Source organism: Suncus etruscus, chromosome 20 (assembly GCF_024139225.1).
Source record: "Suncus etruscus isolate mSunEtr1 chromosome 20, mSunEtr1.pri.cur, whole genome shotgun sequence".
NCBI classification, from domain to species: Eukaryota; Metazoa; Chordata; class Mammalia; order Eulipotyphla; family Soricidae; genus Suncus; species Suncus etruscus.
Genome location: NC_064867.1, coordinates 32,086,044 through 32,111,614, shown reverse-complemented (window position 1 = coordinate 32,111,614; position 25,571 = coordinate 32,086,044). Strand labels below are relative to the sequence as shown.

The 25,571-nt window shown below is 41.0% G+C and overlaps 1 protein-coding gene and 1 non-coding gene across 5 annotated transcripts in view; one reads left to right on the top strand and one right to left on the bottom strand.

Moving 5' to 3' along the window:
• The window catches only part of NR2C2 (nuclear receptor subfamily 2 group C member 2), an 82,952-nt gene that overhangs the window by 24,232 nt on the left and 33,149 nt on the right, over positions 1–25,571 (bottom strand). For 2 of the 4 annotated variants that reach the window (XM_049766511.1, XM_049766512.1), the window contains 3 exons: positions 18,534–18,644; positions 3,738–3,938; positions 892–994 (listed from right to left, as the gene is read on the bottom strand). In XM_049766511.1, coding sequence (XP_049622468.1) covers positions 892–994; positions 3,738–3,938; positions 18,534–18,605 — 376 coding nt within the window. In that variant the 5' untranslated portion in view covers positions 18,606–18,644. Of the gene's footprint in view, positions 1–891; positions 995–3,737; positions 3,939–18,533; positions 18,645–25,571 lie in introns of those variants that run through there. The other 2 variants (XR_007491872.1, XM_049766513.1) reach the window with 2 other exon arrangements.
• LOC125998468 (small nucleolar RNA SNORA51) lies at positions 25,271–25,403 on the top strand. The gene has a single exon (XR_007492034.1). It is a non-coding gene; the product is annotated as a small nucleolar RNA SNORA51 (small nucleolar RNA).

Sequence of the window (25,571 nt, the reverse complement as noted above, 5' to 3'; positions counted from 1 at the left end):
TGGCTCTGTGCTCAGGGATTAATCCCTATGTGGTGCTCAGAATGAACCTGGTTGGTCAGACTGTACAATATTGCTCTGGCTCTCTTCTTAAAATTAAAAAATGAAAATAAAATAAAGACCAGGGCCCGGAGAGATAGCACAGCGGCGTTTGCCTTGCCTTGCAAGCAGCTGATCCAGGACCAAAGGTGGTTGGTTCGAATCCCGGTGTCCCATATGGTCCCCCATGCCTGCCAGGAGCTATTTCTGAGCAGACAGCCAGGAGTAACCCCTGAGCACCGCCGGGCGTGGCCCAAAAACCAAAAATAAAATAAAATAATAAAATAAAATAAAGACCATAAAATACACAAAATTTCTGTGAGTTTTAAGACAACAAGATAAAGCAGAAGCAAAGGGCCTTTGAAGAATCTGGGCCAACACAGTATTATCTGTGGAACAATGACTTTCTCAAATACTTCTCCACTCCAAACACCACCACTATGGCCTAGAGATGTGACTATGTCTGGAGAGCCATTCCTAACACTGACACTCCAAACAGAATAGTATGCTCCCTCATCTTCCATCACAGCCATTCATCACAATGTCAAAGAAGGCTGGTTAGGATGAAGCAGAAGATGTGAACAATACAACGTGTGAAACAGTGCAAACAGTAACTAAAGATGATTTTCTTAGCAGCACAGAAATACTTGACATTCAATCTAGTAACCACAGAAAACATTTACTTACATCTCACCAAGTTAAAAAAATGCAGTTTAAAAAAAATGGAGTTTTTATTTTGTACTCTACACACCTACAGCACAGGTTTACTCTTCATTAATGTTCCCCCAAGTTCCCCAAATGGCTCATGATGTAGGTCCGTGATATATACATGCAGCTGAACAAAGAATCACTTACCAGAGGCTTTGTCACCACAGACCACACAGTACTCCACCACTTGAGGTCGCTGGACATCAGTTTTCCCCAGCAGACGCTCCACAGAAGCAGAGTCTGTAACAATCTACGAATCGGGTGCTGATTAAAAACCACATCACTGAGCAAAATAATGTTAAAAATAATTCTTGCTTTTTGAGGGGTTGTGATGCTTAGGGGTTACTCCTATACTACATTTCAGATTCTTAACTGTAAATTCTTAACCTGGAGTCTAAGTTGAAGTTGGGACAAAAATGAAAAAATTCTCGGCTGGTGAGATAGTACAGCGGGTAAGACATTTGCCTTCCACGTGGCCAACCCAGGTTCGCTCCTTGCTATTTCATATGGTTCCCCACACCCACCAGGAGTGATCCCTGAGTACAGAGTCAAGAGTAACTCTTGAGTATCGCTGGGTGTGTCCCAAAAAGTGAGGGGGAAGGAGGCAAAAGGAATGGGGAGAGAGGAAGGAAGGATAAATTCCACTCACCCACTAACTCTGATACCCAGGACTGTGCCCTTCATGGTGGCAGAAACTGGCTCAGAGTCAGGCACTAGTTTTATTACTCTACTTCCTTGGCTGCTTCCACAGTATAGGATTGGGAGCCAGGTGGGAAATCGATACTGATCAATACAAAGAGACAGAAAGCCGTTTTGAAGCCTCTCTTGTTTCTGGATAGCTTACAAAATAGGCAAAAAGGAATATTTAGCAAAGAAGTAATTAAGCCACTGACTAGTTCTTTCAGTGAGGCAGTAAGCAATGGAAGAAATAGTTACCTTTGAAACCTAATTGTCTTTGACTTGTAGGTGGTAAATTAAACTTCTCATCTCAGAGAAAACTGACACCAATTTAAGAAAGTGAAAAAGGTTGCTGTTTTAAAAAGTACCTCAATTTCAGCCAACAATGAGTCTTAAAATGATCTATGTATAGGGGTCGGAATGGTGGTGCAAAGCGGTAAGGCATCTGCCTTCCTGGCGCTAGCCTAGGATGGACTTCGGTTTGATATCCTGGCATCCCATTTGGTCCCCCAAGCCAGGAGCGAATTCTGAATGCATAGCCAGGAGTAACCCATGAGCATCACAGCCCAAACAAACAAACAAACAAAACAAAACAAAAAAGATCTATGTGTAATGGGGGAGGTTTTAAGGCTGAAGGGAGAGAAGGTCACGGGACAACTGTAGGAGGGTTACTGACACTCTGTTTTAGTTTCAGTGCATGTAAAAAAAAATACTAATGTAAACCACAATACCTCAATGCAAATTACTAAAAAAATAAATCTGTTTTATAGTGGCATTGCACACAGAAGTCACTATGTAGAATGACCTCTAAGCAACACACAGTCAAAAGCCATCTTTTGCCAACAACTGTTCAACTAAGCAGGGAGTTTAACTTCAGGTGGCTGGACTGTACTCCGGGAAAGGATAAAGAACTACTTACTACTCTTACTAAAAGTGTCCCAAAAGAATAGCTTTGAAAGTGGAGCAGATTGATACTCTGACCCCACTTCCATTAGAAGAAAATAAAATCCTTTCCTTAATTTTCTCATAGTTGAAAATCCCTTGACCCCCATAGATTCTTAGTTTGCATTATCTCCAGCAATAGATTCAAAGTGTTGATAGAAACAATATCTATCTATAACCATATACAATGTATATATCAAGTATATAAACAATCCAACAGCAAATAAGTGAATAGATGAAGCATGGTTAACATAAACAATAAAATACCATTTGGCCTTAAAAGAGAAAGATACCCTACCACATGCTACACCATGGATAAACAGCACCGTTATGCAAGTGAAACATGCCAGTTACGGAAAGACAGACACTATAGTCCCACCTCATAAGCTTTCTGAAGTAGTCAAAGGAAGAAAGGTTAAAGGGGAAAAAAGATGGTTACCGGTGGCTGCAGGGAGAGAGAATAGGGAGCTATTTAGTGAGAAAAGTTTACTTTGGGAAGATAAAAGAATTCTAAAGATGGTGGTCATGGATGGTTTACAACTATGTGAGTTAATGCCACAGAGTGTGCACATAAGATGATTAAGATGGCAAACGTCTTTCTGTTTTAGCAGAAGTTAAAGAAATGAAAACAAACAAAACACTCAAATTCCACCTTGACCTGGACTAGACTAAACATGCTCCAAGCCTGGATAGAAGCCTGGAGTTTTTGTGCCGCCACCAATTGTCAGAGTTGGAAATTAGTACTTCCAAACAGCCCTTGCTTTCCTCCAAGCCCTTGCTTTCTTCCTGTACCTCCCCGCCCTTAATCCTTTCCCTCCCAGCCACAGCAGCAAGAGACAAAGCAGAGGAAGAGAAGAAACTAAAAGACCCAGAGACAAGAATTCAGGTAGGATGGAATGACGAGCTGGGACCAGGTTCGACAATACACTTTACTGAGGCTCAGGAACAATGCTCGACTGAAGGCCACTCATTTTCTAGGCTCAACTTCCATGACCTCTGGAAAAGAGACAGCTTTCTGGACATTTGCTGAATAGTTATTTTAGCTGAAATAGCAACCACATCTACAGGTTTTCAAAGGTCTCATGAAGGATGGGTTTAACCTCCAGGAGGCCAGTTAAAAATCAGAAACATGGAGCCTAAACAACAGCACAATGGGGAGGGTATTTGCTTTGCACACAGCTGACCCATGATCAATCTCCAACATCCCATGTGCTCCCCCAAGCACTCCTACGAGCAATTCCTGAGTGCAGAGCCAGGATTAAACCCCTGAGCATCTCTGGATCTGGCGTCAAACAAAATAATCAAGACACATGTTTGTGCTCAACTTCAGTGCTACGAAGCACTCAAGTACTTGGCACTGAAACAGGTCTCACCTGGATTCTGCCAGGGACAAGGTTGTCCGAGGTGGTGAATATGAGCTGCTTGGCACTGGAGGTCTCCGGAGAAGCCAGGATCACCTTGCCAGTTCCAGCTCCATCTGGGCTGGTCAGGATGAACTGCTGCTTGGGGGAACCGGAGGCATCCACTGCGGTGACTATCTGGATTTTCTGTCCTGTCTGCTGGTCTGTCACAATCTACAAGAGATAACACGAAGGCTGCTCGCATGGAGCATCGTGTGACCTGTAGATCTGCAAGTGGTGGTCAGAGCGGTGACTGCCCAGCGCCGCCGTCCTGTTCCGAGATGCAGTTTCACCAATCCATGGTGAGGTGAGAAAACACAAAAAGTAACAGTGAGCTTTCCAGACACCAGTTTTCACAAAACTGGATCCATCCTAGGACAGCTTTCCTTTTACTTTCAGAACTGAAATAACCTTTCATTTATGAAGCAAAGAAAATAAAAGATAGAATCAAGGTAAAAAAAAAAATTCTTGCTCTAGCATCATAAAAAAATGTATCGAACTTTTCTGAAAGGCTACCAAGTTAACAAAATGTGAAAACCCAGGAGTAATCATTTTAAAAAAGATTATTGTTATTTATTTAAACATTTTGTTTTATGGGCCATACACTGCTGTACTTGGGGCTTATTCCAGGCTCTGTGCACAGGGGTCAAACCCAGGTCAGCTGTGTGCAAGGCAAACACCTGACTGCTGAACTACCTCACTAGCCCCGAACAAAGATTATTGCTAAAGGGAAGGTCTTTAAAATAATCTTGCCAGGGTGACAAGAGTCCGGAGTCCGCTCCAGTCCTCCTGACTTGGAGGTCTTTGAGGCTAGTCCTTGTCACAGAGTGCTGACCCTAAGAGAGTCAAGCAGTTAACACCAGGCATGGAAGCACTGGTAGTGGGTGCAGGCTCCAGGAAGTCCTAGCACAGACTTCCCTGTGAACTTTGACAAGCCATCCAGCATATTAGAGCCCTCTTCCAGTAGGGAAGCAGCCCTGGTAGTCCCCAGACATCACCAAGCTTTCAAACACAGAATCATCAGGCTGCCCTGACAAGCTGAACATAGCTGGGGTGCCCCCATAGATTAAAAGCCAAAACATACGCACAAACACAAACACCCACTAAACAAATGTCATTGCTATGGCAACAGAGACTCTTCTTTTCCTCCCCCAACCACTACTCTGCTATCTTTGTCCTTTGACTGTTCCAGATACCACATTTAAAATAAACTTTTACTCTTGCTCAGGAAATTCTTGGAAGCTATCTGGTTCCTGTCCTGCCTGTCTTCTAGGCCAAGTGGCCCTGTGTGGGAGTCCTCACCTCCCGCCTCTGAGAACACCAGCAGAATGCACTGCAAATAGGATGGGCTGGGCTGGGCCTTGAGCAACTCAAAGGACTCAACTTGGGGGACTCAATCTCTGGCTGCAAGTCAGTACCCTAAAGCCTATTTATGTGTACCACCTCTTAATAAGCACAGCTTTGATATGTCAAATTTCAAAGTTCAGTCAGCACACACATCTAACACAACAGCTCTGCCAATTGTCCAGTTGCTTAATTTTTAAACAAGAACAACAACCTGGGGCGAGCGATAGCACAGCGGTGGGGCATTTGCCTTGCACGTGGCTGACCCAGGACAGACCTTGGTTCGATCCCCGGTATCCCATAAGGTCCCCTGAGCCAGGAGCGATTTCTGAGCGAATATCTATCCAGGAGTAATCCTGAGCGTCACTGGGTGTGGCCCAAAAACAAAAAACAAAAACAAGAACAACAACATCACCAAAACAGACAGGGCTGGCTGCTTAAAAAGAAAATAACAGGTCAGAGCAGTAGTACAGCAGGTATAGCACCTTCCTTGCATGCAGTAAACTGGGTTTGATCCCCAGCATCACATATGATCCCCAGAGCCCTGCCAGCAGCTATCCCCTGTGCAGAGGCAGGAAGAAGCCCCAAGTGCTGCTGGGTCTGGCTCCAAAAGTAAAACAAATAAAAATACTATAGGCCAGATAGTGAAGTAGGTCAAAAGGAAAGGGAGAGGTACAGTGAGTAGGGTGCTTGCCTTACATGCAGTCAACCTTGTCTTGTTCAATCCCTAGCACCACAAATGATCCTCAGATCCCTGTCAAGAGTGATCCCTGAGCACAGAGCCAAGAGTAAACCCTCGGCACAGCAGGGGGATAGAGAACGATCTGTCTCACATGTGGCTATAACAAGAAATAGCAAGGGAACAACAAATGACCAGAAGCTGAGTGACATCAGGTCTTTAGAACTGCTTACCATGGTGGGAAAGATGGGGTAGAGGCTGAGGCCAGGGAGACACTGGTGTGGTCTACATAGTGTGATGCTGAGACACTGTATGCATAAAGCCCTATCAATAATAAAGCTGTAATTCAGTGCCTTTAAAAATAAAACCTAAATATATCATGATTTGATGAATGTGTGCTGAGTGATTACGTACAAAGCACTCCTGTTGTACGATGGGCAGAACATAATTCAATGAAGTCTACCTTCAAGGAGCTAAGTTGAAACCAGGGAAACAGACCACATACACAGACATACTCTACTCTTAATGAGTCTTATGGGTAAAAGAAACACAACCAGAGCAAATGGACAAAGTAGAACACAAAGAAGAAAAGGCTCCTCTGGGGGAGTGGCACTAGGCAGAAATCCAAATAAAGGAGGAGCTGAAGCTGTGAAGATAGGCAGCCAGGCTGCAGGCTGAGAACAGAGCAAGGGCAACAGGAGAGAGAACAGCAGAGTGGGAACAAAGACGCAAATGCAAACCACTGCTCATGGCTAGGTACAGTGCACCACAATTTCCAACTGAAGGATCAAAAGATCTTTTAAAGGCTAAAGAGAAACTGATTTTCAGGAGGACAGGAATTGCTTTTCATTATTGTAACCTATACCACATATAAAGTCTCCCATAAAATAAAAACATGAGACAAAACCTTGTGAGAAGGATTCTCAGAGCCAGGAAGAGTGGCAAATGTGCGAGTGGCCTAGGGGCCTCCAATTTGAACGATATCACATCACTGGGCCCAGCATTGAACCATCAGGCCAGTACCACAGGGACAGGATTACCAGGAGGGACCTCTAGGACCCTGGAATACTTTGGGGTGCCTTGCCCCCAGAAAAGAAACTTTTCTGAAAGGGCTAGAGTGACAGCACAGAAGTAGGGCATTTTGCCTTGCACACAGCTGGCCTGGGGCCTACCCAAGTTCGATCCCTGGCATCCTCTATGGTCCCGAGCCTGCCAGGAGCGATTTCTATGCACAGAACCAGGAGTAACCCGAGCGCTGCCAGGTGTGGCCCAAAAACCAAAAATAAAATAAAATATACTTTCCTATTGTATACTCAATTGTATATATACAATTTCCTATTGTATACTCAATTCCTATTGTATGCTCAATTTAAAGATAGTAGATAAAACTAGTACATACTTCTTTCCACTGCCACAGAAGCAACTCTCATCTTCATAGGAGGCAGACATGGCCTCTGAGGTTCACATACCCTTGGGAGCTCTATATCAAAAGTTTGATTTCTTTTCTATGCCCACCAATGCTTATTTCCTTCCTAATGAACTTCCATGTTAAATAAAATGTAGGGGCCTCAGGTTCAGTGACCAAATGGGGCTACAGTCTGATGCCCAATGATCTCCTGTACCTTCCCCTGAAGCTCCGCTCTAAGAGGAAAGTGTACAACCTCCAGCGGGTCATAGATAGGCAAGTCCCAGTAAGCGCCAAAACCAAGAGTGCGGGCCTTGCCACCAAACAAAAGGGAAGAGGGAAAATAATAAACTAAGTGGCCATGTTCTTGACAGAGATTTTTAATTGGCAACCACATACAAAGCAAGTTTGTGAGTCTTTTAGGACTGGCTTGTTCAGAAAGACGCACGAGTGCCTGACCTCCACACAGTAAGCAGTGTGAACTTCCGTTTATGATCCTAATACAAGGGTCCTCAAACTTTTTTTTTTTGGGGGGGGGGCACACCCGGCGTTGCTCAGGGGTTACTCCTGGCTGTCTGCTCAGAAATAGCTCCTGGCAGGCACGGGGGGACCATATGGGACACCGGGATTCGAACCAACCACCTTTGGTCCTGGATCGGCTGCTTGCAAGGCAAACGCCGCTGTGCTATCTCTCCGGGCCCGGTCCTCAAACTTTTTAAACACAGGGCAGTTTACTGTCCCTCAGACAACTGGAGGGTTACTACAGATTAGAAAAGAAAAGCTACGAACAAATTCCTATGCACACATCTTATTTTGAAGTAAAAAACAAAAAGAGAACAAATACAAACTTAAAATGAGGAATAAGTAAAGTTAAAGCAACAGATTTACCAATACTTCAATGGGAACTATATAGGTCTGCTTTTGGCGGGCAGTAGTTTGAGGACCCGTTTCGTAATATATGGTTGGACCAGATGAGGACCAAGGGTGGGAGGTAGGAATGACCAGTCCAGTAAGAGACAGGTGCCCTTGGTGACTATTTATAATAGATTCCAAAGCTCAGATTATTTTCCCACCTCCCCCCACCCCACCAGGATGAAACCCAAAGCTTCATATATGCCAAGAAAGCACTATAGGTTGAAGGTCTTGTAAATTTAACAACTTACTTATAAGTTATTTTCTCTTTTTAATTCTCCTGTCTTAAAACATTTACATTTCCCAGAGAAAAAGCCTTTTTGTTTCTCACAGAAAAACAAAACCAAAAACCAAATAAAATTCACAACAAAAAATTTAAGCAGAAACGCAAAACAATCCCAATAGCCAACTGGAACCGTGGGGTAACCATCAAGTAAACAAAGATCTTGATCATGAACAAAATCCAGTTCTACTCCTGTTTAACAAAACCAAAGAAGTTATCAAATTGCAAGAATGACTCCAGTCACATTACAAATCTAAATCTCCTGGGCTAGGGAGAAAGCTCAGAGAGCCCAAGTTTGATCCCTCAACACTGCTGGATATAGCCCCACCCCCAAACAATCCCTAAGTATCCTGTAGTCCTGAGTCTTAACCTCAAGGCACAGAGAAGGTGGGCTGGCATCCTCATAAGAATGTACCCTGGGTGGCCGGAGCAATAGCACAGTGGGTAGGGCGTTTGCCTTGCATGTAGCCCACCTGGGTTAATCCTGGTCCATACGATCCCCGAGACCATAAGAAGTGATTCCTGAGTGCAAAACCAGGAAGTAACCCCTGAGCAATGCCAGGTGTGATCCCAAAACAAAACAATAACAAACAAAAATAAAATGCTATGGCTCTTATGGCAAAAAGGGGTATGATGCAGCTAGATCAAGGCAGGACAGAGTTTGCTACCAGCAAAGCAGCTAGGAAGAGGCGGAGAATGATGCTTCCTTGGAACTGTAAGGGAGGGCAAGACACCCTGCAAAAGCTTCTGTGCAGACCTTTGCATCTAGAACTGTAAAAACAATAAATTTCTATTGTTTCTATTTTGTTTAAATCACCAAATTTGTCTAATTTGCTATGGTAGCCCTAATATAAGAAGAAAACTTGATTTAAATTTATTTTGCTTGGAATAAATGTTTATACTTCTGGCTAGCAAGCAGTAACAAAGAATAACAATCTAAAACAGGAATACTTGACTTTTTGTGACCTTTTCTTTCTGGTGCTGGGAAACTTAGGACTGAACTTAGGACCTCTGCTCCACTAAGTTATGCCCCAGCTCCTGGGTGAAGTTAAGGCCCTTGAATGCCTACCTGCACCATCATTGTGAACTTATTCTGATATGATTAATGTATGAGAATAGTCTGCATTTGTTTTCACCCACTTTTCCCATGAATAAATATAGGTAAACGCAGAATGCAACATCCAGGTGAGGCGAGTTGTGTGAGAAGATCCAGCTTTGTTTTAATTGTTTGTTTGTTTTGGGGCCACATCTGGTGGTACTCAGAGATTACTCCTGACTCTGCTGCACTAAGAAATCACTCCTGGAGGTTTTGGGGGACATATGGGATGCCAGGGATAGGACCTGGGTCAGCCATGTAAAAGGCAAGCACCTGGCCCACTGTATTATCTCACCAGACTGAAGAGCTTGCTTTGTGCGCATAAGGTTGCACCAACTCCTAAACACCCTGCAGAAACATTGTTCAGGAACTTAAATGTGCCTACATAAGCTGCAGTTTTCTTTCAAGGGCAAGTGTTCTGTTTATTGTGGTCATTGCATATTTCTTGGCCAATTTAACAGGTATATAACCTCAGTATTATATTTTAATTTTTGCAGGAAGGGAGGAATTATACCCACGATCAAGTTCAGACCTCCATACATATGAGGCATGTACCCTGCCATTATAATGCTACACTTTACAGGGGTCCTCAAACTTTTTTTTTTTTTTTTTGGTTTTTGGGCCACACCCGGCGGTGCTCAGGGGTTATTCCTGGCTGTCTGCTCAGAAATAGCTCCTGGCAGGCACAGGGGACCATATGGGACACCGGGATTCGAACCAACCACCTTAGGTCCTGGATCAGCTGCTTGCAAGGCAAACGCCGTTGTGCTATCTTTCCGGGCCCGGGGTCCTCAAACTTTTTAAACAGGGGGCCAGTTCACTGTCCTTCAGACTGTTGGAGGGCCAGATTATAGTAAAAACAAAAATTATGAACAAATTTCTATGTACACTGCATATATCTTATTTAGAAGTGAAGAAACAAAATGGGAATAAATACAATATGTGGCCCGCGGGCTGTAGTTTGAGGACCGTTGCATAATATATAACTGGAGTCTTTTTTTTTTTTAAATTAAATCCATTCCAGTTGATACCATTTTTGATTTTTGTTTTGGAACCACAACTGGCAATACTTTGGGGTTATTCCTAGCTCTGCATTCAGGAATTATTCCTGGCAGTACTTGGGGGACTATATGGGATACTGGGGATCGAATCTGGGTTAACTGAATGCAAGGTAAGAAAGAATCTTCTTTACTGCACTATCTCTCCAGACACTCACTCTTCCCTACATTTATGCAATTTTTGAGTGACTAGTCACTAATATGATTTTCCTTTAGTTTTCCTTGCACAGAAAAAAAAAAATTTTTTTTTTTTGGCTTTTGGGTCACACCCGGCAGCATCAGGGGTTACTCCTGGTTCTATGCTCAGAAATCGCTCCTGGCAGGCTCGGGGACCATATGGGATGCCGGGACTCGAACCACCATCCTTCTGTATGCAAGGCAAATGCCTGGCCTCCATGCTATCTCTCCAACCCCAACAGATAGGAATTTTTGAAATACATTTTGTATTATTCTATGCCAGCAATGGTAAACCTATGGCATGAGTACCAGCTGTGGCACATGGGAATTAATCTAATCAATAAATTATAATAATAAATTATTAATAATTTAATAATATTTACTACTATTAATAAATGGATAAATTTATAAAATTTATTAAGAGTTTAGATACTAAAATCTTGTTATTAAGGTTTAATTGATGTGCTGGCACTTTGAGGAAATTCTTTGGTTTTGTGCGGCAGTTTGGGCACTCGGGCTCAAAAAGGTTAGCCATCACTATTCTATGCGAACTGTATTCTAATGAAACCTTAGTTCTAGCCAAAAGGATTTCGCTATGGCCAGGTATATTGTCACTCTCCACTCCATCCTAACTGCTATAGCAGCCCATAGTTTTCCAGAGTCCTCCCAGGAGTAATCCCTGGAGAGCCAAGAGTAAGCCCTAAACACAGCTGAGTGTGCCTTGCCCCCCCCCCCCCCCCCATATACACAAAGGCAAAATAACAAAGAAACAAGGTCAAAAAATTTTCAAAGGTAGGGGGGTGAAAAGGGATGCACTTTACCTCACAGAGTCTTTCTTTATTAGACAGGATAGCTGTCAATGTCAATTCATGTCATTTAATAAAGTCAATTTAATTTCTGAATTTATCCTGGCAAATAAAAAATTAAAGTACAGTTTTTTTTGTGTGTGTTCTTTTTTTTTGGTTTTTTGGGCCACACCGTTTGATGCTCAAGGGTTACTTCTGGCTAAGCTCAGAAATTGCCCCTGGCTTGGGAGGACCATATGGGACGCCCGGGGATCGAACTGCGGTCCTTCCTTGGCTAGGCGCTCGCAAGGCAGACACCTTACCTCTAAAGCCACCTCGCCGGCCCCTAAAGTACAGTTTTTATTTAAAAAAAAAAATAAAAGAGAAAACCCCATGGAGTACAACACCCTAAAAGTTGGGATGTGAGTAATTTCAGAGTAGAACACAAATTCTGTGGGATTTAAAACAAAATTTTTTTTTTTTAGTATACTGGAGACTAGGAGATGGCTTAAAAGGCTGAAGCACTGGGACCGGAGAGATAGCATGGAGGTAAGGCGTTTGCCTTGCGTGCAGAAGGTCGGTGGTTCAAATCCTGGTATCCCATATGGTATCCCCCGAGCCTGCCAGGAGCGATTTCTGAGCATAGAGCCAGGAGTAATCCCAGAACGCTGCCGGGTGTGACCCAGAAACCAAAAACCAAAGGAAAGAAAAAAAAGGCTGAAGCACATGCTTTGCATGTTGAGAACCCTGAATTCAATGCCTAGTACATACATGATCTGCCAGCACCACTGAGTATGACATTAAAACAAACCAGATGAAACAGAAGTACATTTGGGACACTAAGACTGAGATAAATGATAAGATACGGGCCCGGAGAGATAGCACAGTGGCGTTTGCCTTGCAAGCAGCCAATCCAGGACCAAAGGTGGTTGGTTCGAATCCCGGTGTCCCATATGGTCCCCCGTGCCTGCCAGGAGCTATTTCTGAGCAGACAGCCAGGAGTAACCCCTGAGCACCGCTGGGTGTGACCCAAAAACCAAAAAAAAAAAAAAAAAAAAAAAAAAAAAAAAAAAAAAAAATGATAAGATACTCAATCAAAACCATAAAAGTCAGAAAAAGAAACTTCTAGCAAGGCCGGAGAGATAGCATGGAGATAGGGCATTTGCCTTGCATGCAGGAGGACGGTGGTTTGAATCCCGGCACCCCATGTAGTCCCCCGAGCCTGCCAAGGGCGATTCTCTGAGCGTAGAGCCAGGAGTAACCCCTGAGCACAGCCGAGTGTGACCCAAAAACCAAAACAAAGAAACAAACAAACAAAAAAAGAAACAGGAAACAACTACACACTGGATTTTATCCAAATAAAAATTTTAAATGTGAACTGTGTGCTTATACCATTTAAAAAATAGAAAGAATAGGCAGAAGTGAGCACAGCAGGTAGGGTGTTTGCCTTGCATGCGGCCGACCCAGGCTCGCATCCCATATGGTCTCCCAAGTCTGCCAGGAGTGATTTCTGTGTGCAGTGCTAGGAGTAACGCCTGAGCACTACCTACTGCCAGGTGTGAGCCCTCCCCCCAAAAGACAGAGACAATTTAGATAAAAAACAAATAAACCAACAACTAAAAGAAATCAAGATAATAAAATGAAGCCCTAGACATAGATGCATCATAAGTAATGGGATGGAGACAAATATTCCTTTCCAATACTAATCAAAAGACATCTACAATAAGTATATTAAAAACAAAACACTACACAAAATTTTTTATCTGTCTTAAAACATCACACTGGTGCCTGGATATTGGATATGGCTCAGCAGCAAAAGCATGTACTTAGCAAGCTTGAAGTTGTAAGCTGTTTAACTCTGAATTCTCAGTGGCTGTTACCTGGGATTTCCGGTGTAGCAACAGAGTATGCCGTCGTCGCCAGCACACCAGAGCCACGAAGGCAAATCCCAGAAGCACCACAATCAAAATGTGCCTAAGCACAATTCAACAATGTGTGCTCCATGTTCACTGCACCAAAGCTAAAGTGTGCAATACCCTTTTGGGAGCAGTACAACCTAGAGTGTGAGGCCCCCTGGTCATCAACATTAGCAACAAAGAGAAAGGACTGGAGAAATTCAGGCATGAATTACCTACTTGTGGACCACAGAGATAGTACAATGGGTAGGACATTTGCTTTATATGCAGCAGAACATGTTTGCACCACATGCATCATGGACAGTCTCCTAAGCACTGCTAGGTGTGACTGAAATAAAAAGACCAAAAACCAAACATAGCCATCTTAAATGTGTATGTATCTAACAACAAAACATCGGAATATTTAAAGCAAAACCTGATAGAAGTGCAAAGAGAAACAGAAATTAACTATTTTATTTGGAGATGTCAGTCAAACAAGGCCGAAAACCCAAAAGAATTTAGCTGACCTAAACAGCACTACCAATCAAGTTGCTATAATCAGCACTTATAAAACTAATACACCTATAAGAAAAGCAGAGTCCATATTCTTTATAAACCTGCGTAGTCCGTTCACTAAAACAATCCATTCTGAGTCACAGAACATACCTTCTAAAGTAAAGACCAGTAAGGGATGTGGCTCAGCAGTAGAGCACTTGCCCTGCGAGTATGAGGCCTTGGGTTCAATCCCCAACACAAGAATTAAAAAAAATCCTGTAAGGACAATAACTAGATGAGCAAATAAAAAGATAGTCACAAAGCTTCCCAATCATTCATAAAGAACAAACTTCTGAATAATGCATGGGTCAGTTCGATTTAATAGTTAAAGAGAAATGTGAAAATGTTTTGAAATAAATAGAGCTCACAGTAGCTCTGTGTATATATGTGTATACAAACACATTTGGAAGTTGTGTGAAAGGTTTTCTTTCCTTTTTCCTTCCTTCTCTTCCCATCTGTTGTGACGACCAGGCTTTCAATACACTTGGCTGAAGTGCTTAAATTGTTTTTGTTTTTACTTAATGGTGATGCTCAGTGGCGACTCCTGACTCCATTTTCCAGTTATTTACCCTGGTGATACTTGGGGACTATATGCAGTGCCTAGTATTCATGCAAGGCAATGCCTTACCTCCTGTACTATCTCTCCGGCCTTCCTGTCTGCACACCTGGTTGTGGTGCTTGCACTCTCAGTGACAATGCTCACCAAGGGCAGTGCTCTCTAGTTGCCGTGCTTGTACATGTGCTCACCAGGGGTTGCACTCTTAGCTCTGCTGTTCATGCAGTCTGGTTGTAGTGCTCACCAAGGGTTGGACTCCTGGTCGTGGTACTTGCATGTCTTTTAGTGGTGGCTGCTGAGGGCTGCACTCTTTTACTGCAATGCTCACACACACGTGGCTGTGCACCAGAGACTACATACTCGGTTGTGGCACTGTGGGGGAGAGTGGAGGGTGTGTCTTAGCAAAGTTGCAGGGTCTGAGTCCAGCACATGTAGTGGCTCATAGTTGCAAGGGAGGTGCTACCGGCCACCAGTCATCCCCAGTTCCTACCAAGAGACATTGAGAGTCATGGGCTCAGCAGGAGAGACTATATAGAAAGAAAATTCTCCTGAGGATCCTGAGGTCCAATATTTAGTAGTCAGGCAAAATAGCTACAATAAAGACCTACAGTCAAAACCATCAAAGCCAGCTCACATTTTTAGTTTCATAAAAGGTCTCTAAATTTTCTGAATATCCATTCTCCTACAAAACAAATGATTGACTTAACTATGCCAGATTAGAGCAGTGGTTCTGGAAAAGGCCATTTTAGTATATACTTGCTATATCCTTAAATCCTAAAATTATAATCAAATTAAATATAATTTTCATAAAAACCCTACTGACTGAGAAATGAATAAGGATTCTGGGAAGAATAGAGATGAGTATTTTCTAATTTGTAATGATATACATTGGACCATCAGCTTGGATAGTGAAAAACATAATGTAGCCATTAACATATATGTCTGAATAAATATAAAATGCAAATTTTACATAGCAGTAATTTTTATCTTGCAAGCTCAAAAAATGAACAAGTTGTAAGGCTCTATATGCGGGTGAGTGGAAGTGGGGAAAGGAGATAGGCACTCTCAGATTGGCCTGATGCGAATATGCAGCTGCAGAACCTCTTTAAAAGGCAGTGCGACAACTGCTGTAAAATTTCTCAAGAACAGAGGCTAGAAGAATAGTTCAGTAGGTATAGCATTTGCCAAGCATGCAATTGGTCTGGGTTTTAATTCCTGGCACTTCCTGTGATCTCTCAGCTAGTAGTGATCCTTGAGCATTGCTGGATACGCCCCCCCCCCCAAAACAAACAAACAAAATTTCTCAAGGACACAGTAAACTTTCTTTGACATGAAGTGAGTTCCACTAAGCCACAACTCCTGTGCCATAGTCTTTATTGAATTATTCACCCTTTATTAAATCTGATTTTTTACAGAAGTCTCTCTACTTGACTTCCAAGAACCATGACTTGTTGAAACACTAGTACACTTATCCTCCTCGGAGGTATTAGGGAATTGGATTTCCTAGAAATGAAAACTTCATTTAAGTCATCAGGCTAACACCTTGCCTTTCTGTATCTCCATTTTTCCTTAAAAACAAATAAAAAACCCCAACCTTCGGAATATAGTCAACTTGACTATACCAAAGTATGTCCAATTAGCTATCTGCAGTGAAAATAATTTTCTACTTTGCTTACTAAATATTAGATTCATGCCCAAGTGTTAGTGGCCCTAGAGAGAGTGAAAGCTCAGCATCTGCTCTGTAAGAAATCTAAGAGTTTCCTAGCCAGGACATGAGTGTTGCCATAGGTCTCGAATCAGGGATTGGGAAATAGCCCCAGAGAAGAATGTTAAAATGGATCTTGGGAAACAATACACAGCATATGGAAGGCCTTGCATTTCAGATCCAGCAATGAAGATTTTTTTTTTTGGTAGAAAGACAAAGACTGTCTTGAGAGGAGTCTCTATTCTCATTTTCCTTCAGATGGTTTTAAGATCCTGTTGTAACAGTTATGTTTAAAGCACAGGTAAATTTTGAGTCAGGAGAATTGTAGAAAGAATTTTAACAGCTACTACATTAAAACAACAACTATTAATTCGTATCAGCAAATAACTAAATAAGAGAAAAATTGACTTAGCTAAAGTTGGAAGTTCTGAGGATAATAAACCCTTGTTCACATTTATGACCACTGGATATCCAAACACTAAGTGTTTCCCACTGGGCATTAAAATAATGGCAAGTGGGTGGAAAGATAACTCAGGAACTAGAGCAGCAAGAGGCTCAGGTTCAATCCCTGGTGCCACATATACCCTCAGCACTGAGCTAAGAGAAGCTCCTGAGCACTGCCAACTATGGCCTCAAACAAAACAAAAAAACTTCTCAATATTCAAGTATATGAACCATTGTACTTCTGCAAATTTTGTACAATTCAGATTAAATGAGAATATAATTTCGCTGCAGTCTTCCAATGTAGCGTTCAGGGCAGCCCACGGTCACCTCCTACCCAGGTTACTTTAGCGGTGATTGGGGGTACCCAGGACGGTACCCAGTGATGCTAAAAATGGTGCTAGATATTGAATTAAGTTGGCCACATGTGAGGCAGGCACCTTAACTACTTATATTATCTCTCTGGCTGAGAATACAATTTTTTTTTGAGAATACAGTTTTTAACAACTTATTTAAGTTGTTAAATAATAACTTATTTAAGTTATTAGAATTCTTTGTGATTTATCTCCAAGCATTTAATAAAATCACTTGTTAAGTGTGGGTAACTACTACAGAATGCCATTATATCATACAATTCATTTATATACTAAGTTTGAAATAAAATACAAATGAAAACAATCCTTTACTTACTCAAAAAGCTGTTTAGTATTCTCTCCAATTCATAGCACACTAATATTCTATCGCATGTTCATCTCTTTTATGCCTTTCTTTAATTTTTAATTTTTGTTCAGATTCAGCTTGGTGAAACAACTATAATTTATTGTGAATCAGTTTGATATACATACTTTCTGCATCAAAGGCCAGAGGCATGCTCAGTGTGGTGGGAAAAGGAAACTTTCACAAAGTGATATTGCTAAGTAAAGAATAACAATATAATCTAGTACTTTTACTATTTAACTAGAATATAGTACTAATAGCTACTATAAGTAGTACATGCCGAACATTATTATGAACTAAGCACTGTTCTGAGCACTTTACAAACAATACCCCATTAACTTTTCACAATAACCTTGATATATAGCATATTACTACCAGGTAGTCTAAAGAAGAAACAGATAAAAAGTGGGAAATCTGACTTCAAGTGGGAGTCCATACTCTTACCAAAAAATAACCCCACAATGCCTCTTAATTTGGAAGCATACAACAGTAAATCATTCCAATAGCTTCAAGTAATCTAAATTAAGTTCAACAGATAAAATTTTAACATTTATTTACTTATTAATTTGGGGGCTACACCCAGCTATGCTTAACGTTAGTCCTGGTGGATGCCAGAAGACTGTATTTGGTGCCAAGTATTAAACCAAACTGGCTGTGTGTAAGGCAATCTTATCTATCGTATTATTGCTCTGACCCTTCTTATATGTATGTATATATGGATGAATGGATGCATTTGGGGTAGTGGTCATACTAGGCTGTGCTCAGGAAACTTATGGTGTACCAATAATTAAACCTGGGTTGGCAGTGTGGAAGGCAAGTGCCTTATCTGCTATATTCTCTCCTGGCCTTTTTACTTTATTTTATTTTGGTTTTGGGCCCACACTCAGTAGTACTCAGGGGTTACTTCTGGCTCTGAACCCGGGAATTACTCCTGGCAGTGCTCAGGGACTATATGAGATGCCAAGGATCAAATCTGGGCCAGCTGTGGAACTATCACTCTGGACCTTTTTATTTTTTAAAGGACAAAAATAAAAGGTTATTACACACTTGCCCCTTGGGCAAGAGGCACAATTCCTCAGTGAAACTTCCAGGCCAGTTTGGTTTTGCCTGGGAATTCAGGGGAGGCAACAAGTTGAAAACTGCTGGGACAAGTGCCAGTACCTGAATGCGCTGAGGTGAAGCTACCGCAGAGTCGGTGGAAATTATCTGGATGCGCGGGGAGGGGCTGGTCATCCCTGGAGATTCCGGCCGAGAGGTCTGTGTACGAGGTACCTGTAGGTGAGAAGTCAGCTGGATCAAAGGGGACAGGAAACATGACTGATGGCAATCTGAGAATCATGCTTCTTGCTTTCACTATAGCGCTGCATGATCAGCTTCTGCAGTGCTGAATTTAAGATTCAGGATAACAAGAGAATTGATGAGATACTGACGCTCAATGACTTTTGAGAGTGTGTGCCAGGGATTTAACCCAGGTCCTCATACATGTGAGGTGTGTTTTTTGAACCACTGAGCTATTACATTTCTGACCTTAAAAAGAAAACCAAAAAGCAGTTGTTTCTATTGCTAAAAACACAAGGATGAAATAAAAATGAAAGAGTTTTCAGTACTGTTTCATACAACTTCAATAAAATAAGAATCTACAATGGTGATATTGGTGTGTGTGTTTTTTTTCCTGTCCTGAAATCAGTTATACAATATCCCTTTAAGAAAACAGTCTGGGCTGGTGTGATAGTACAGCGGGTAGGGCTGACTTGGGTTTGATCCCTGGAGCCTGCCAGGAGTGATTCCTAAGTACAGAGCCAGAAATAATCCCCGAGCATGGCAGCATCTGATTCAAAAATCAAAAAAGAGTGTCCATGGGGCTAGAGTGATAGTACAGCAGGTAAGGCATTCACCTTGCACACGACCAACCAAGTTCATATCCCAGCATACCATATGGTTGCTTGAGCAATCAGGAGTAATTTGTGAGCGCAGAGCCAGGAGCAATCCCTTAGCATAGCTGGGTGTGAGAAGAAGACAGTGTCCATGGGGTTGGGCCACAGAGAGAGTAAAGTGGGTAAGGTATTCGCCTTGCACACGGTAAAACTGGCTTCTTTTTCTGGTATCCCATTTGGGCACCCAAGCCTACCAGGAGAAATTCCTGAACTCAAAGCCAGAAGTAGCCTCTGAGCAGTACCAGGTATGACATCCCCAAAATAAATAAGTTAGCAAAATTTTTTTAAAAAAGAAAATAAAAAGAGTGTCCAAAAGAAAGGCTGAGGGGCCGAAGAGATAGCATGGAGATAAGGCATTTGCCTTGCATGTAGAAGGATGGTGGTTCGAATTCTGGCATCCCATATGGTCCCCTGAACCTGCCAGAGGGTATTTCTGAGTGTAGAGCCAGGAGTAACCCAAGAGCACTTCTGGTGTGACCCAAATACCAAAAAAAAAAAAAAAAAAAGAAAGGCTGAGGATGGCAAACAGAAGTAGGATCACACTGAAATCTATGCAGATTAAAGCTATCCAGAGTCCCAGCAATCATTCAGTTATATTGGGATGTGACTGGAAAAAGTCCATCAGTAACGTAAGAGGAGGAGTTTAGCTAATTAATCCCCGTCAAACACAAGTTCAAGTTCTAAGTGGTCGTACATATTATCTGTCCGAATTAGTAGTAAATCACAGGCTGGAGGGGAAGCGCAAGAGGTAAGGCCTTGCCTTACATGTATCCAACCATGGCTTGATCCCAGGTACATGGTCCCCTGTGCAGAGAAAAATTATAGCCCCAAACATTACCAGGTGTGGCCTCCAAACAAACAAATAAACAAAGTATACTGTGAATCAATGCATTACAAATGATTCTTAAAAATGTAAAGAGGAGGGCCCGAAGAGATGGCACAGCGGCGTTTGCCTTGCAAGCAGCAGATCCAGGACCAAAGGTGGTTGGTTCGAATCCCAGTGTCCCATGTGCCCCCCCACCCCCCCCACCTCCGTGCCTGCCAAGAGCTATTTCTGAGCAGACAGCCAGGAGTATCCCCTGAGCACTGCTGGGTGTGGCGCAAAAACCAAAAACCAAAAAAAAAAAAAAAAAGTAAAGAGGATTCCCTTGAGTCAATGTTAATATGTACCTAAAATATTATTGTAAACGATACGTAAGCCACTATGATTAAAATAAAAATTATATTAAAAAATGTAAAGAGGAACCAGAGAGGGTACTGAGGGTAATGTGCTTTGTTTTGTATGTAGAAAACTAATTCAGGTTCGATTCTCTAAGCCCTGCCAAAAGTGATCCCTGAGCAGAGTAGGTGTGGCCCAAATTCCCTCGCCCCCACACAAAAAAGAAATAAACAAGGGGTTGGGGATGTGACTCTGGTACTGTATTTACCTTATATAAGTGAGGCCCTGTGTTCGACCCTCAGCACTGGGTACATGTGAGTCCATGGCACTATAATAAAAACAGCATCTGTACATGTATATACACATATACAAATATACATGTGAATACTTCCCAATTCTAAGAGGTCAACATTATCTGATATCACAACTAAAAATAGCACACCAAAACTTACAAATCATTCTTTCTTTCTTTCTTTCTTTTTGGTTTTTGGACCAAACCCAGTGACACTCAGGGGTTACTCCTGGCTATGTGTTCAGAAATCGCCAATGGCTTGGGGGACCATATGGGACGCCGGGGGATTGAACCCGGTCAGTCCTAGGTTAGCACATGCAAGGCAAATGCCCTACCGCCTGTGCAACTGTTCTGGTCCCACAAATCATTATTATTTTTTTTATAAAAATAGATGTAAAAAATTCTCAAACACCATCAAACCTAATCTAGCAGCATAAGGTTTATATACCATGACTATAGGGATTTATTACAGGAATGCAGGGTTGGTTCACATGAGCAAATACAAAAATACAATATACCACATTAAAGGAAAGTCACAAGACCATTTCAATCAAGATCATCTCATTAAGCACAGAAAAGGTATTTGACAAAATTTAATATCCTTTCATGATAAAAAAAATACTTAAACTAGAAATAGAAAATAAGTTCTAAAGCTAACAAAGAGAACTTGGAAAAGACTCAAAGCTACCATAATATGGAAAGATGAAAGACTGAAAGTTTTATCTCTAAGATCAAGACAGGACAAAGACGGCCACTTTAAACACTTCTATTTGGCATGTATTGGAGGTTCTATCCAGGAATGTCAGTTAAGAAAAAGAAATGGGGGCCTGAGCGATAGCACACTGGATAGGGCATTTGCCTAGCTCATGGCTGACCCAGTTTCAATTCCTGCATTCCATATGGTCCCACGTCCCTGCCCTATCCCGCCCCCAAGCTTGCCAGGAATAATTTCTGAGTGCAGAGCCAGGAGTAATCCTGAACGCAGCCCTGTTGGGTGTAGCCCAAAAGAATAAAAAAAAAAGAAAAAAGAAAAAGAAAGAAAGAAGAAGGAAGAAGGAAGAAGGAAGAAGAAGAAGAAAAAGAAGGAGGAGGAGGAGGAGGAGGAAAAAAAGGAAAAAGAAAATAAATAGAAGCACACAGACCTAGGTAAAAGAAGCAAAACTAGCTATTATTTCAACAAGACATAAAGTTGAACTCAGAAAATCGTACAGGAAGCCACAGAAAACTATTGTAGCTAGTAAATATTGTAGGTAGTAAATGAGTTCCAAATCAAGATATATAATAATAGTTGCAACTATACAACCATGTGAATATATCAAAAGACAGAATCATATATTTTAAATAGGTATGCTATACTATGAATTAAATTTCAGTAAACCTCTTAAAAAGGCTTTAAGAATGAACAAACAGGCTGGAGAGATAGCATGGAGGTAGAGCATTTGCCTTGCATGCAGAAGGTCACTGGTTTGAATCCTGGCATCCCATATGGTCCCCTGAGCTTGCCAGGAGCGATATCTGAACATAGAGCCAGGAGTAACCCCTGAGCGCTGCTGGGTGTGACACAATAAAAACCAAAAAAATAAATAAATAAATAAAGAATGAACAAACAGAAATTTCAATCTGGGCCAGAGAGATATCTCAAAGGCCTGTAAGTATGTTTTGCATACAGAAAGTCTGAAATGCTCCCTGGCACAACACTGTCCATTGAGACAGGAATGACCTCTGAGCACTGCCAGGCCTCGCCCCCAAACCAAAATAATTTCAACCCATAATGTAAGAAGCCAGAATTGAGGTCATCTACACAAGGTAAACATAGATAGGGTGGTGATTGCTAAGAAGGTACAGAGAGTTTAACCTGAAAGTTGGTTGCATGAAAAACTGTTATAATTAAGTATTATACACTTATGAATGGTAAATATATGTATAATAAAATTTATTTATTTTATATAATAGCTAGCTCTATTTGCTGATGATATGATGATATACATCAAAAACCCTAAAGAATCCACAGAAAAACTCCTAGAAACAATCAACCAATACAGTAAAGTGGCTGGATACAAAGTCAATACACAAAAGACAGTAGCGTTTTTATATACAAACAATGAAGTTGAGGAGAGAGAGATTAAAAATACAATTCCATTTAAGATAGTATCAAAAAATATCAAATACCTAGGAATCAACCTTACAAGAGAAGTGAAAGATCTATACCAGGGAAACTTCAAAACACTTCAGAAAGAAATTGAAGATGATCTAAAGAAATGGAAGAACATCCCATCCTCATGGATAGGTAGAATTAACATAGTCAAAATGACTATTTTACCCAAACTGCTATATAGATTTAATGCAATCCCTATCCAAATCCAGACACAATTCTTTAAAGAAATAGAACAATCAATTATAAAATTCATTTGGAACCATAAAAGACCCAGGATAGCTAAACACATTCTGAAAAATGAGAAGTTGGGAGGTATCTCCTTACCTAACTTGAAACTATACTATAAAGCCATAGTAATAAAAACAGCATGGTACTGGAACAGAGACAGGACCTCAGACCAGTGGATTAGAACAGAATTCCCAGACATAAACCCCCAGATATATAGCCAGCTAATATTTGATAAAAGAGGCAAGAATATGAAATGGAACAAAGAAAGCCTATTCAACAAATGGTGTTGGTACAACTGGAAACTCATATGCACGAAAGTGAAAATCGACCCATATCTCACTCCTTATACAAAAGTCAACTCAAAATGGATCAAAGATCTGGAAATCAGACCTGAATCTATAAAGTTTATCGAGAATAAAATAGGCAGAACACTCGAAGACCTTTATATCAAAAGGGTCTTTGAGAATGGAGCACCAATGGCAAAAACGTTAGCATCAACTATAAACAAATGGGACTATATCAAACTAAAAAGCTTCTGCATGGCAAAAGAAACCCTACTTAATGCAAGAAGACAGCTAACAGAATGGGAAAAAATCTTTTCACTTGATATATCAGATAAAGGGCTGATATCTAGAACATACAAAGCGCTCAGAAACCTGAGCCCTTCAAAACCAAACGAAGCCATAAAAAAATGGGGAGACGAAATGAATAGACATTTCTCTGAGGAAGAGAGAAGGATGGCCAACAAACACATGAAAACATGCTCACCTTCGCTCATCATCAGGGAGATCCAAATCAAGACAACAATGAGATACCACCTCACACCAGTGAGGTTGGCTCACATCAAAAATAATGGGAACAACCTTTGTTGGAGAGGATGTGGTATGAAAGGAACTCTCATTCATTGCTGGTGGGAATGCCCCTTGGTCCAACATCTATGGAGAAAAGTCTGGAGAGTGCTCAAAGAACTTAGAATTGAGCTGCCATTTGACCCAGCAATTGCTCTCCTAGGCATATATCCCCAAGATGGAAGGACATTCATTCCAAAATACATATGCACCCCACTATTTATTGCAGCACTCAGTATAATAGCCAAATCTTGGAACCAACCTCGATGTCCAACAACAGATGAATGGATCATTAAGATGTGGTACATATATACAATGGAATATTACATGGCAGTTAGAAATGATACAATCACAGACTTTGCAGCAACGTGGATGGACCTAGATCATGTTATGTTAAATGAAGTAAGTCAGAAGACAAAAGAAAAACACAGAATGGTAGCACTATTCTGAAACACCTAGAACACATAAAAAACAAAAAAATGACATTGAAGAAGCATAACTGCTAGAACCACAAAGAAAGACTTCATAAACTCCATTCCCTGATCTGCACAGCCACCAAGATCTTTAGAAACAGGTCTGATTTTACCATCCAAGATAAAGTAGAAGTCTTCCACATACCACGAAAGCAGCAAGAGGAGAATAAATGATCTATTTTTTTTGACGTCTTTATTTTGGTGTGGAGATTACGGTTGATGTCTCCAATATTATTTTATTTTATTTTGTTTTGTCTTTCTCTTTCTTTTTTGCACTTGAGTATGATTTGATTTCAGAACCGAGATTATTGTGTGGTGCCTGTCTTTATTGCTGTGGTGCTTATCGGTTATTTAATTCGATATTTTTTTATTTTTATTTTTTTTTGTATTGTTGTGGTATTTTAATTACTTTTTTCACATCCTCTCTCAAACTGAGGTTGGAAGCCTCTAGACAGGATTTTGCCTATTTTCAGCATATTTGATTTTTGATTGAGAAGAGGACATATTAGGTGATGGGTATTCCCCTGATTCAATGTGAATATGTACCCAAAATACTACAGTGAAAGATATGTAAGCCATTACAAAAATTGTGTTTTTAATCAGAAATTTTCTTTGACTTACATGTATTATTATTATATCAATTATATTATATGTTATGTTATGTCACTATATTATGTTATATTAGTTTACCTCATTATGTTAATCAATTTTGTCCTTTAAATGAATTCTTACTTTAAAAAAACAAACAAAAAAAAAAACAACTTTAGTTTGCTCTGAAGAAAAAAAAAAATAAAATAAATAACAGATAAGGCCTCCCAAATCTTACCACAGGCTGTGTTCTTTACACTGGCTGTATAGAAAGAGGAGGTACAGTAAAGGCACCCCATATACACCTCAACACAGGCCCCTTGCCAGGTATGTATTGTGAATTGGGGGACAAAAAAAAAAATTTATTTAACAGAATGAGTATTCTGAGGGCAAGAAAGAGTATATATATAATATATATAAATGAACAAACAGAAATATTTATATATAGGAGTTTTATATATAGGAGAAATATTTATATATAGGAGAACAAACAGAAATATTTATATGTAGATTTATATATAG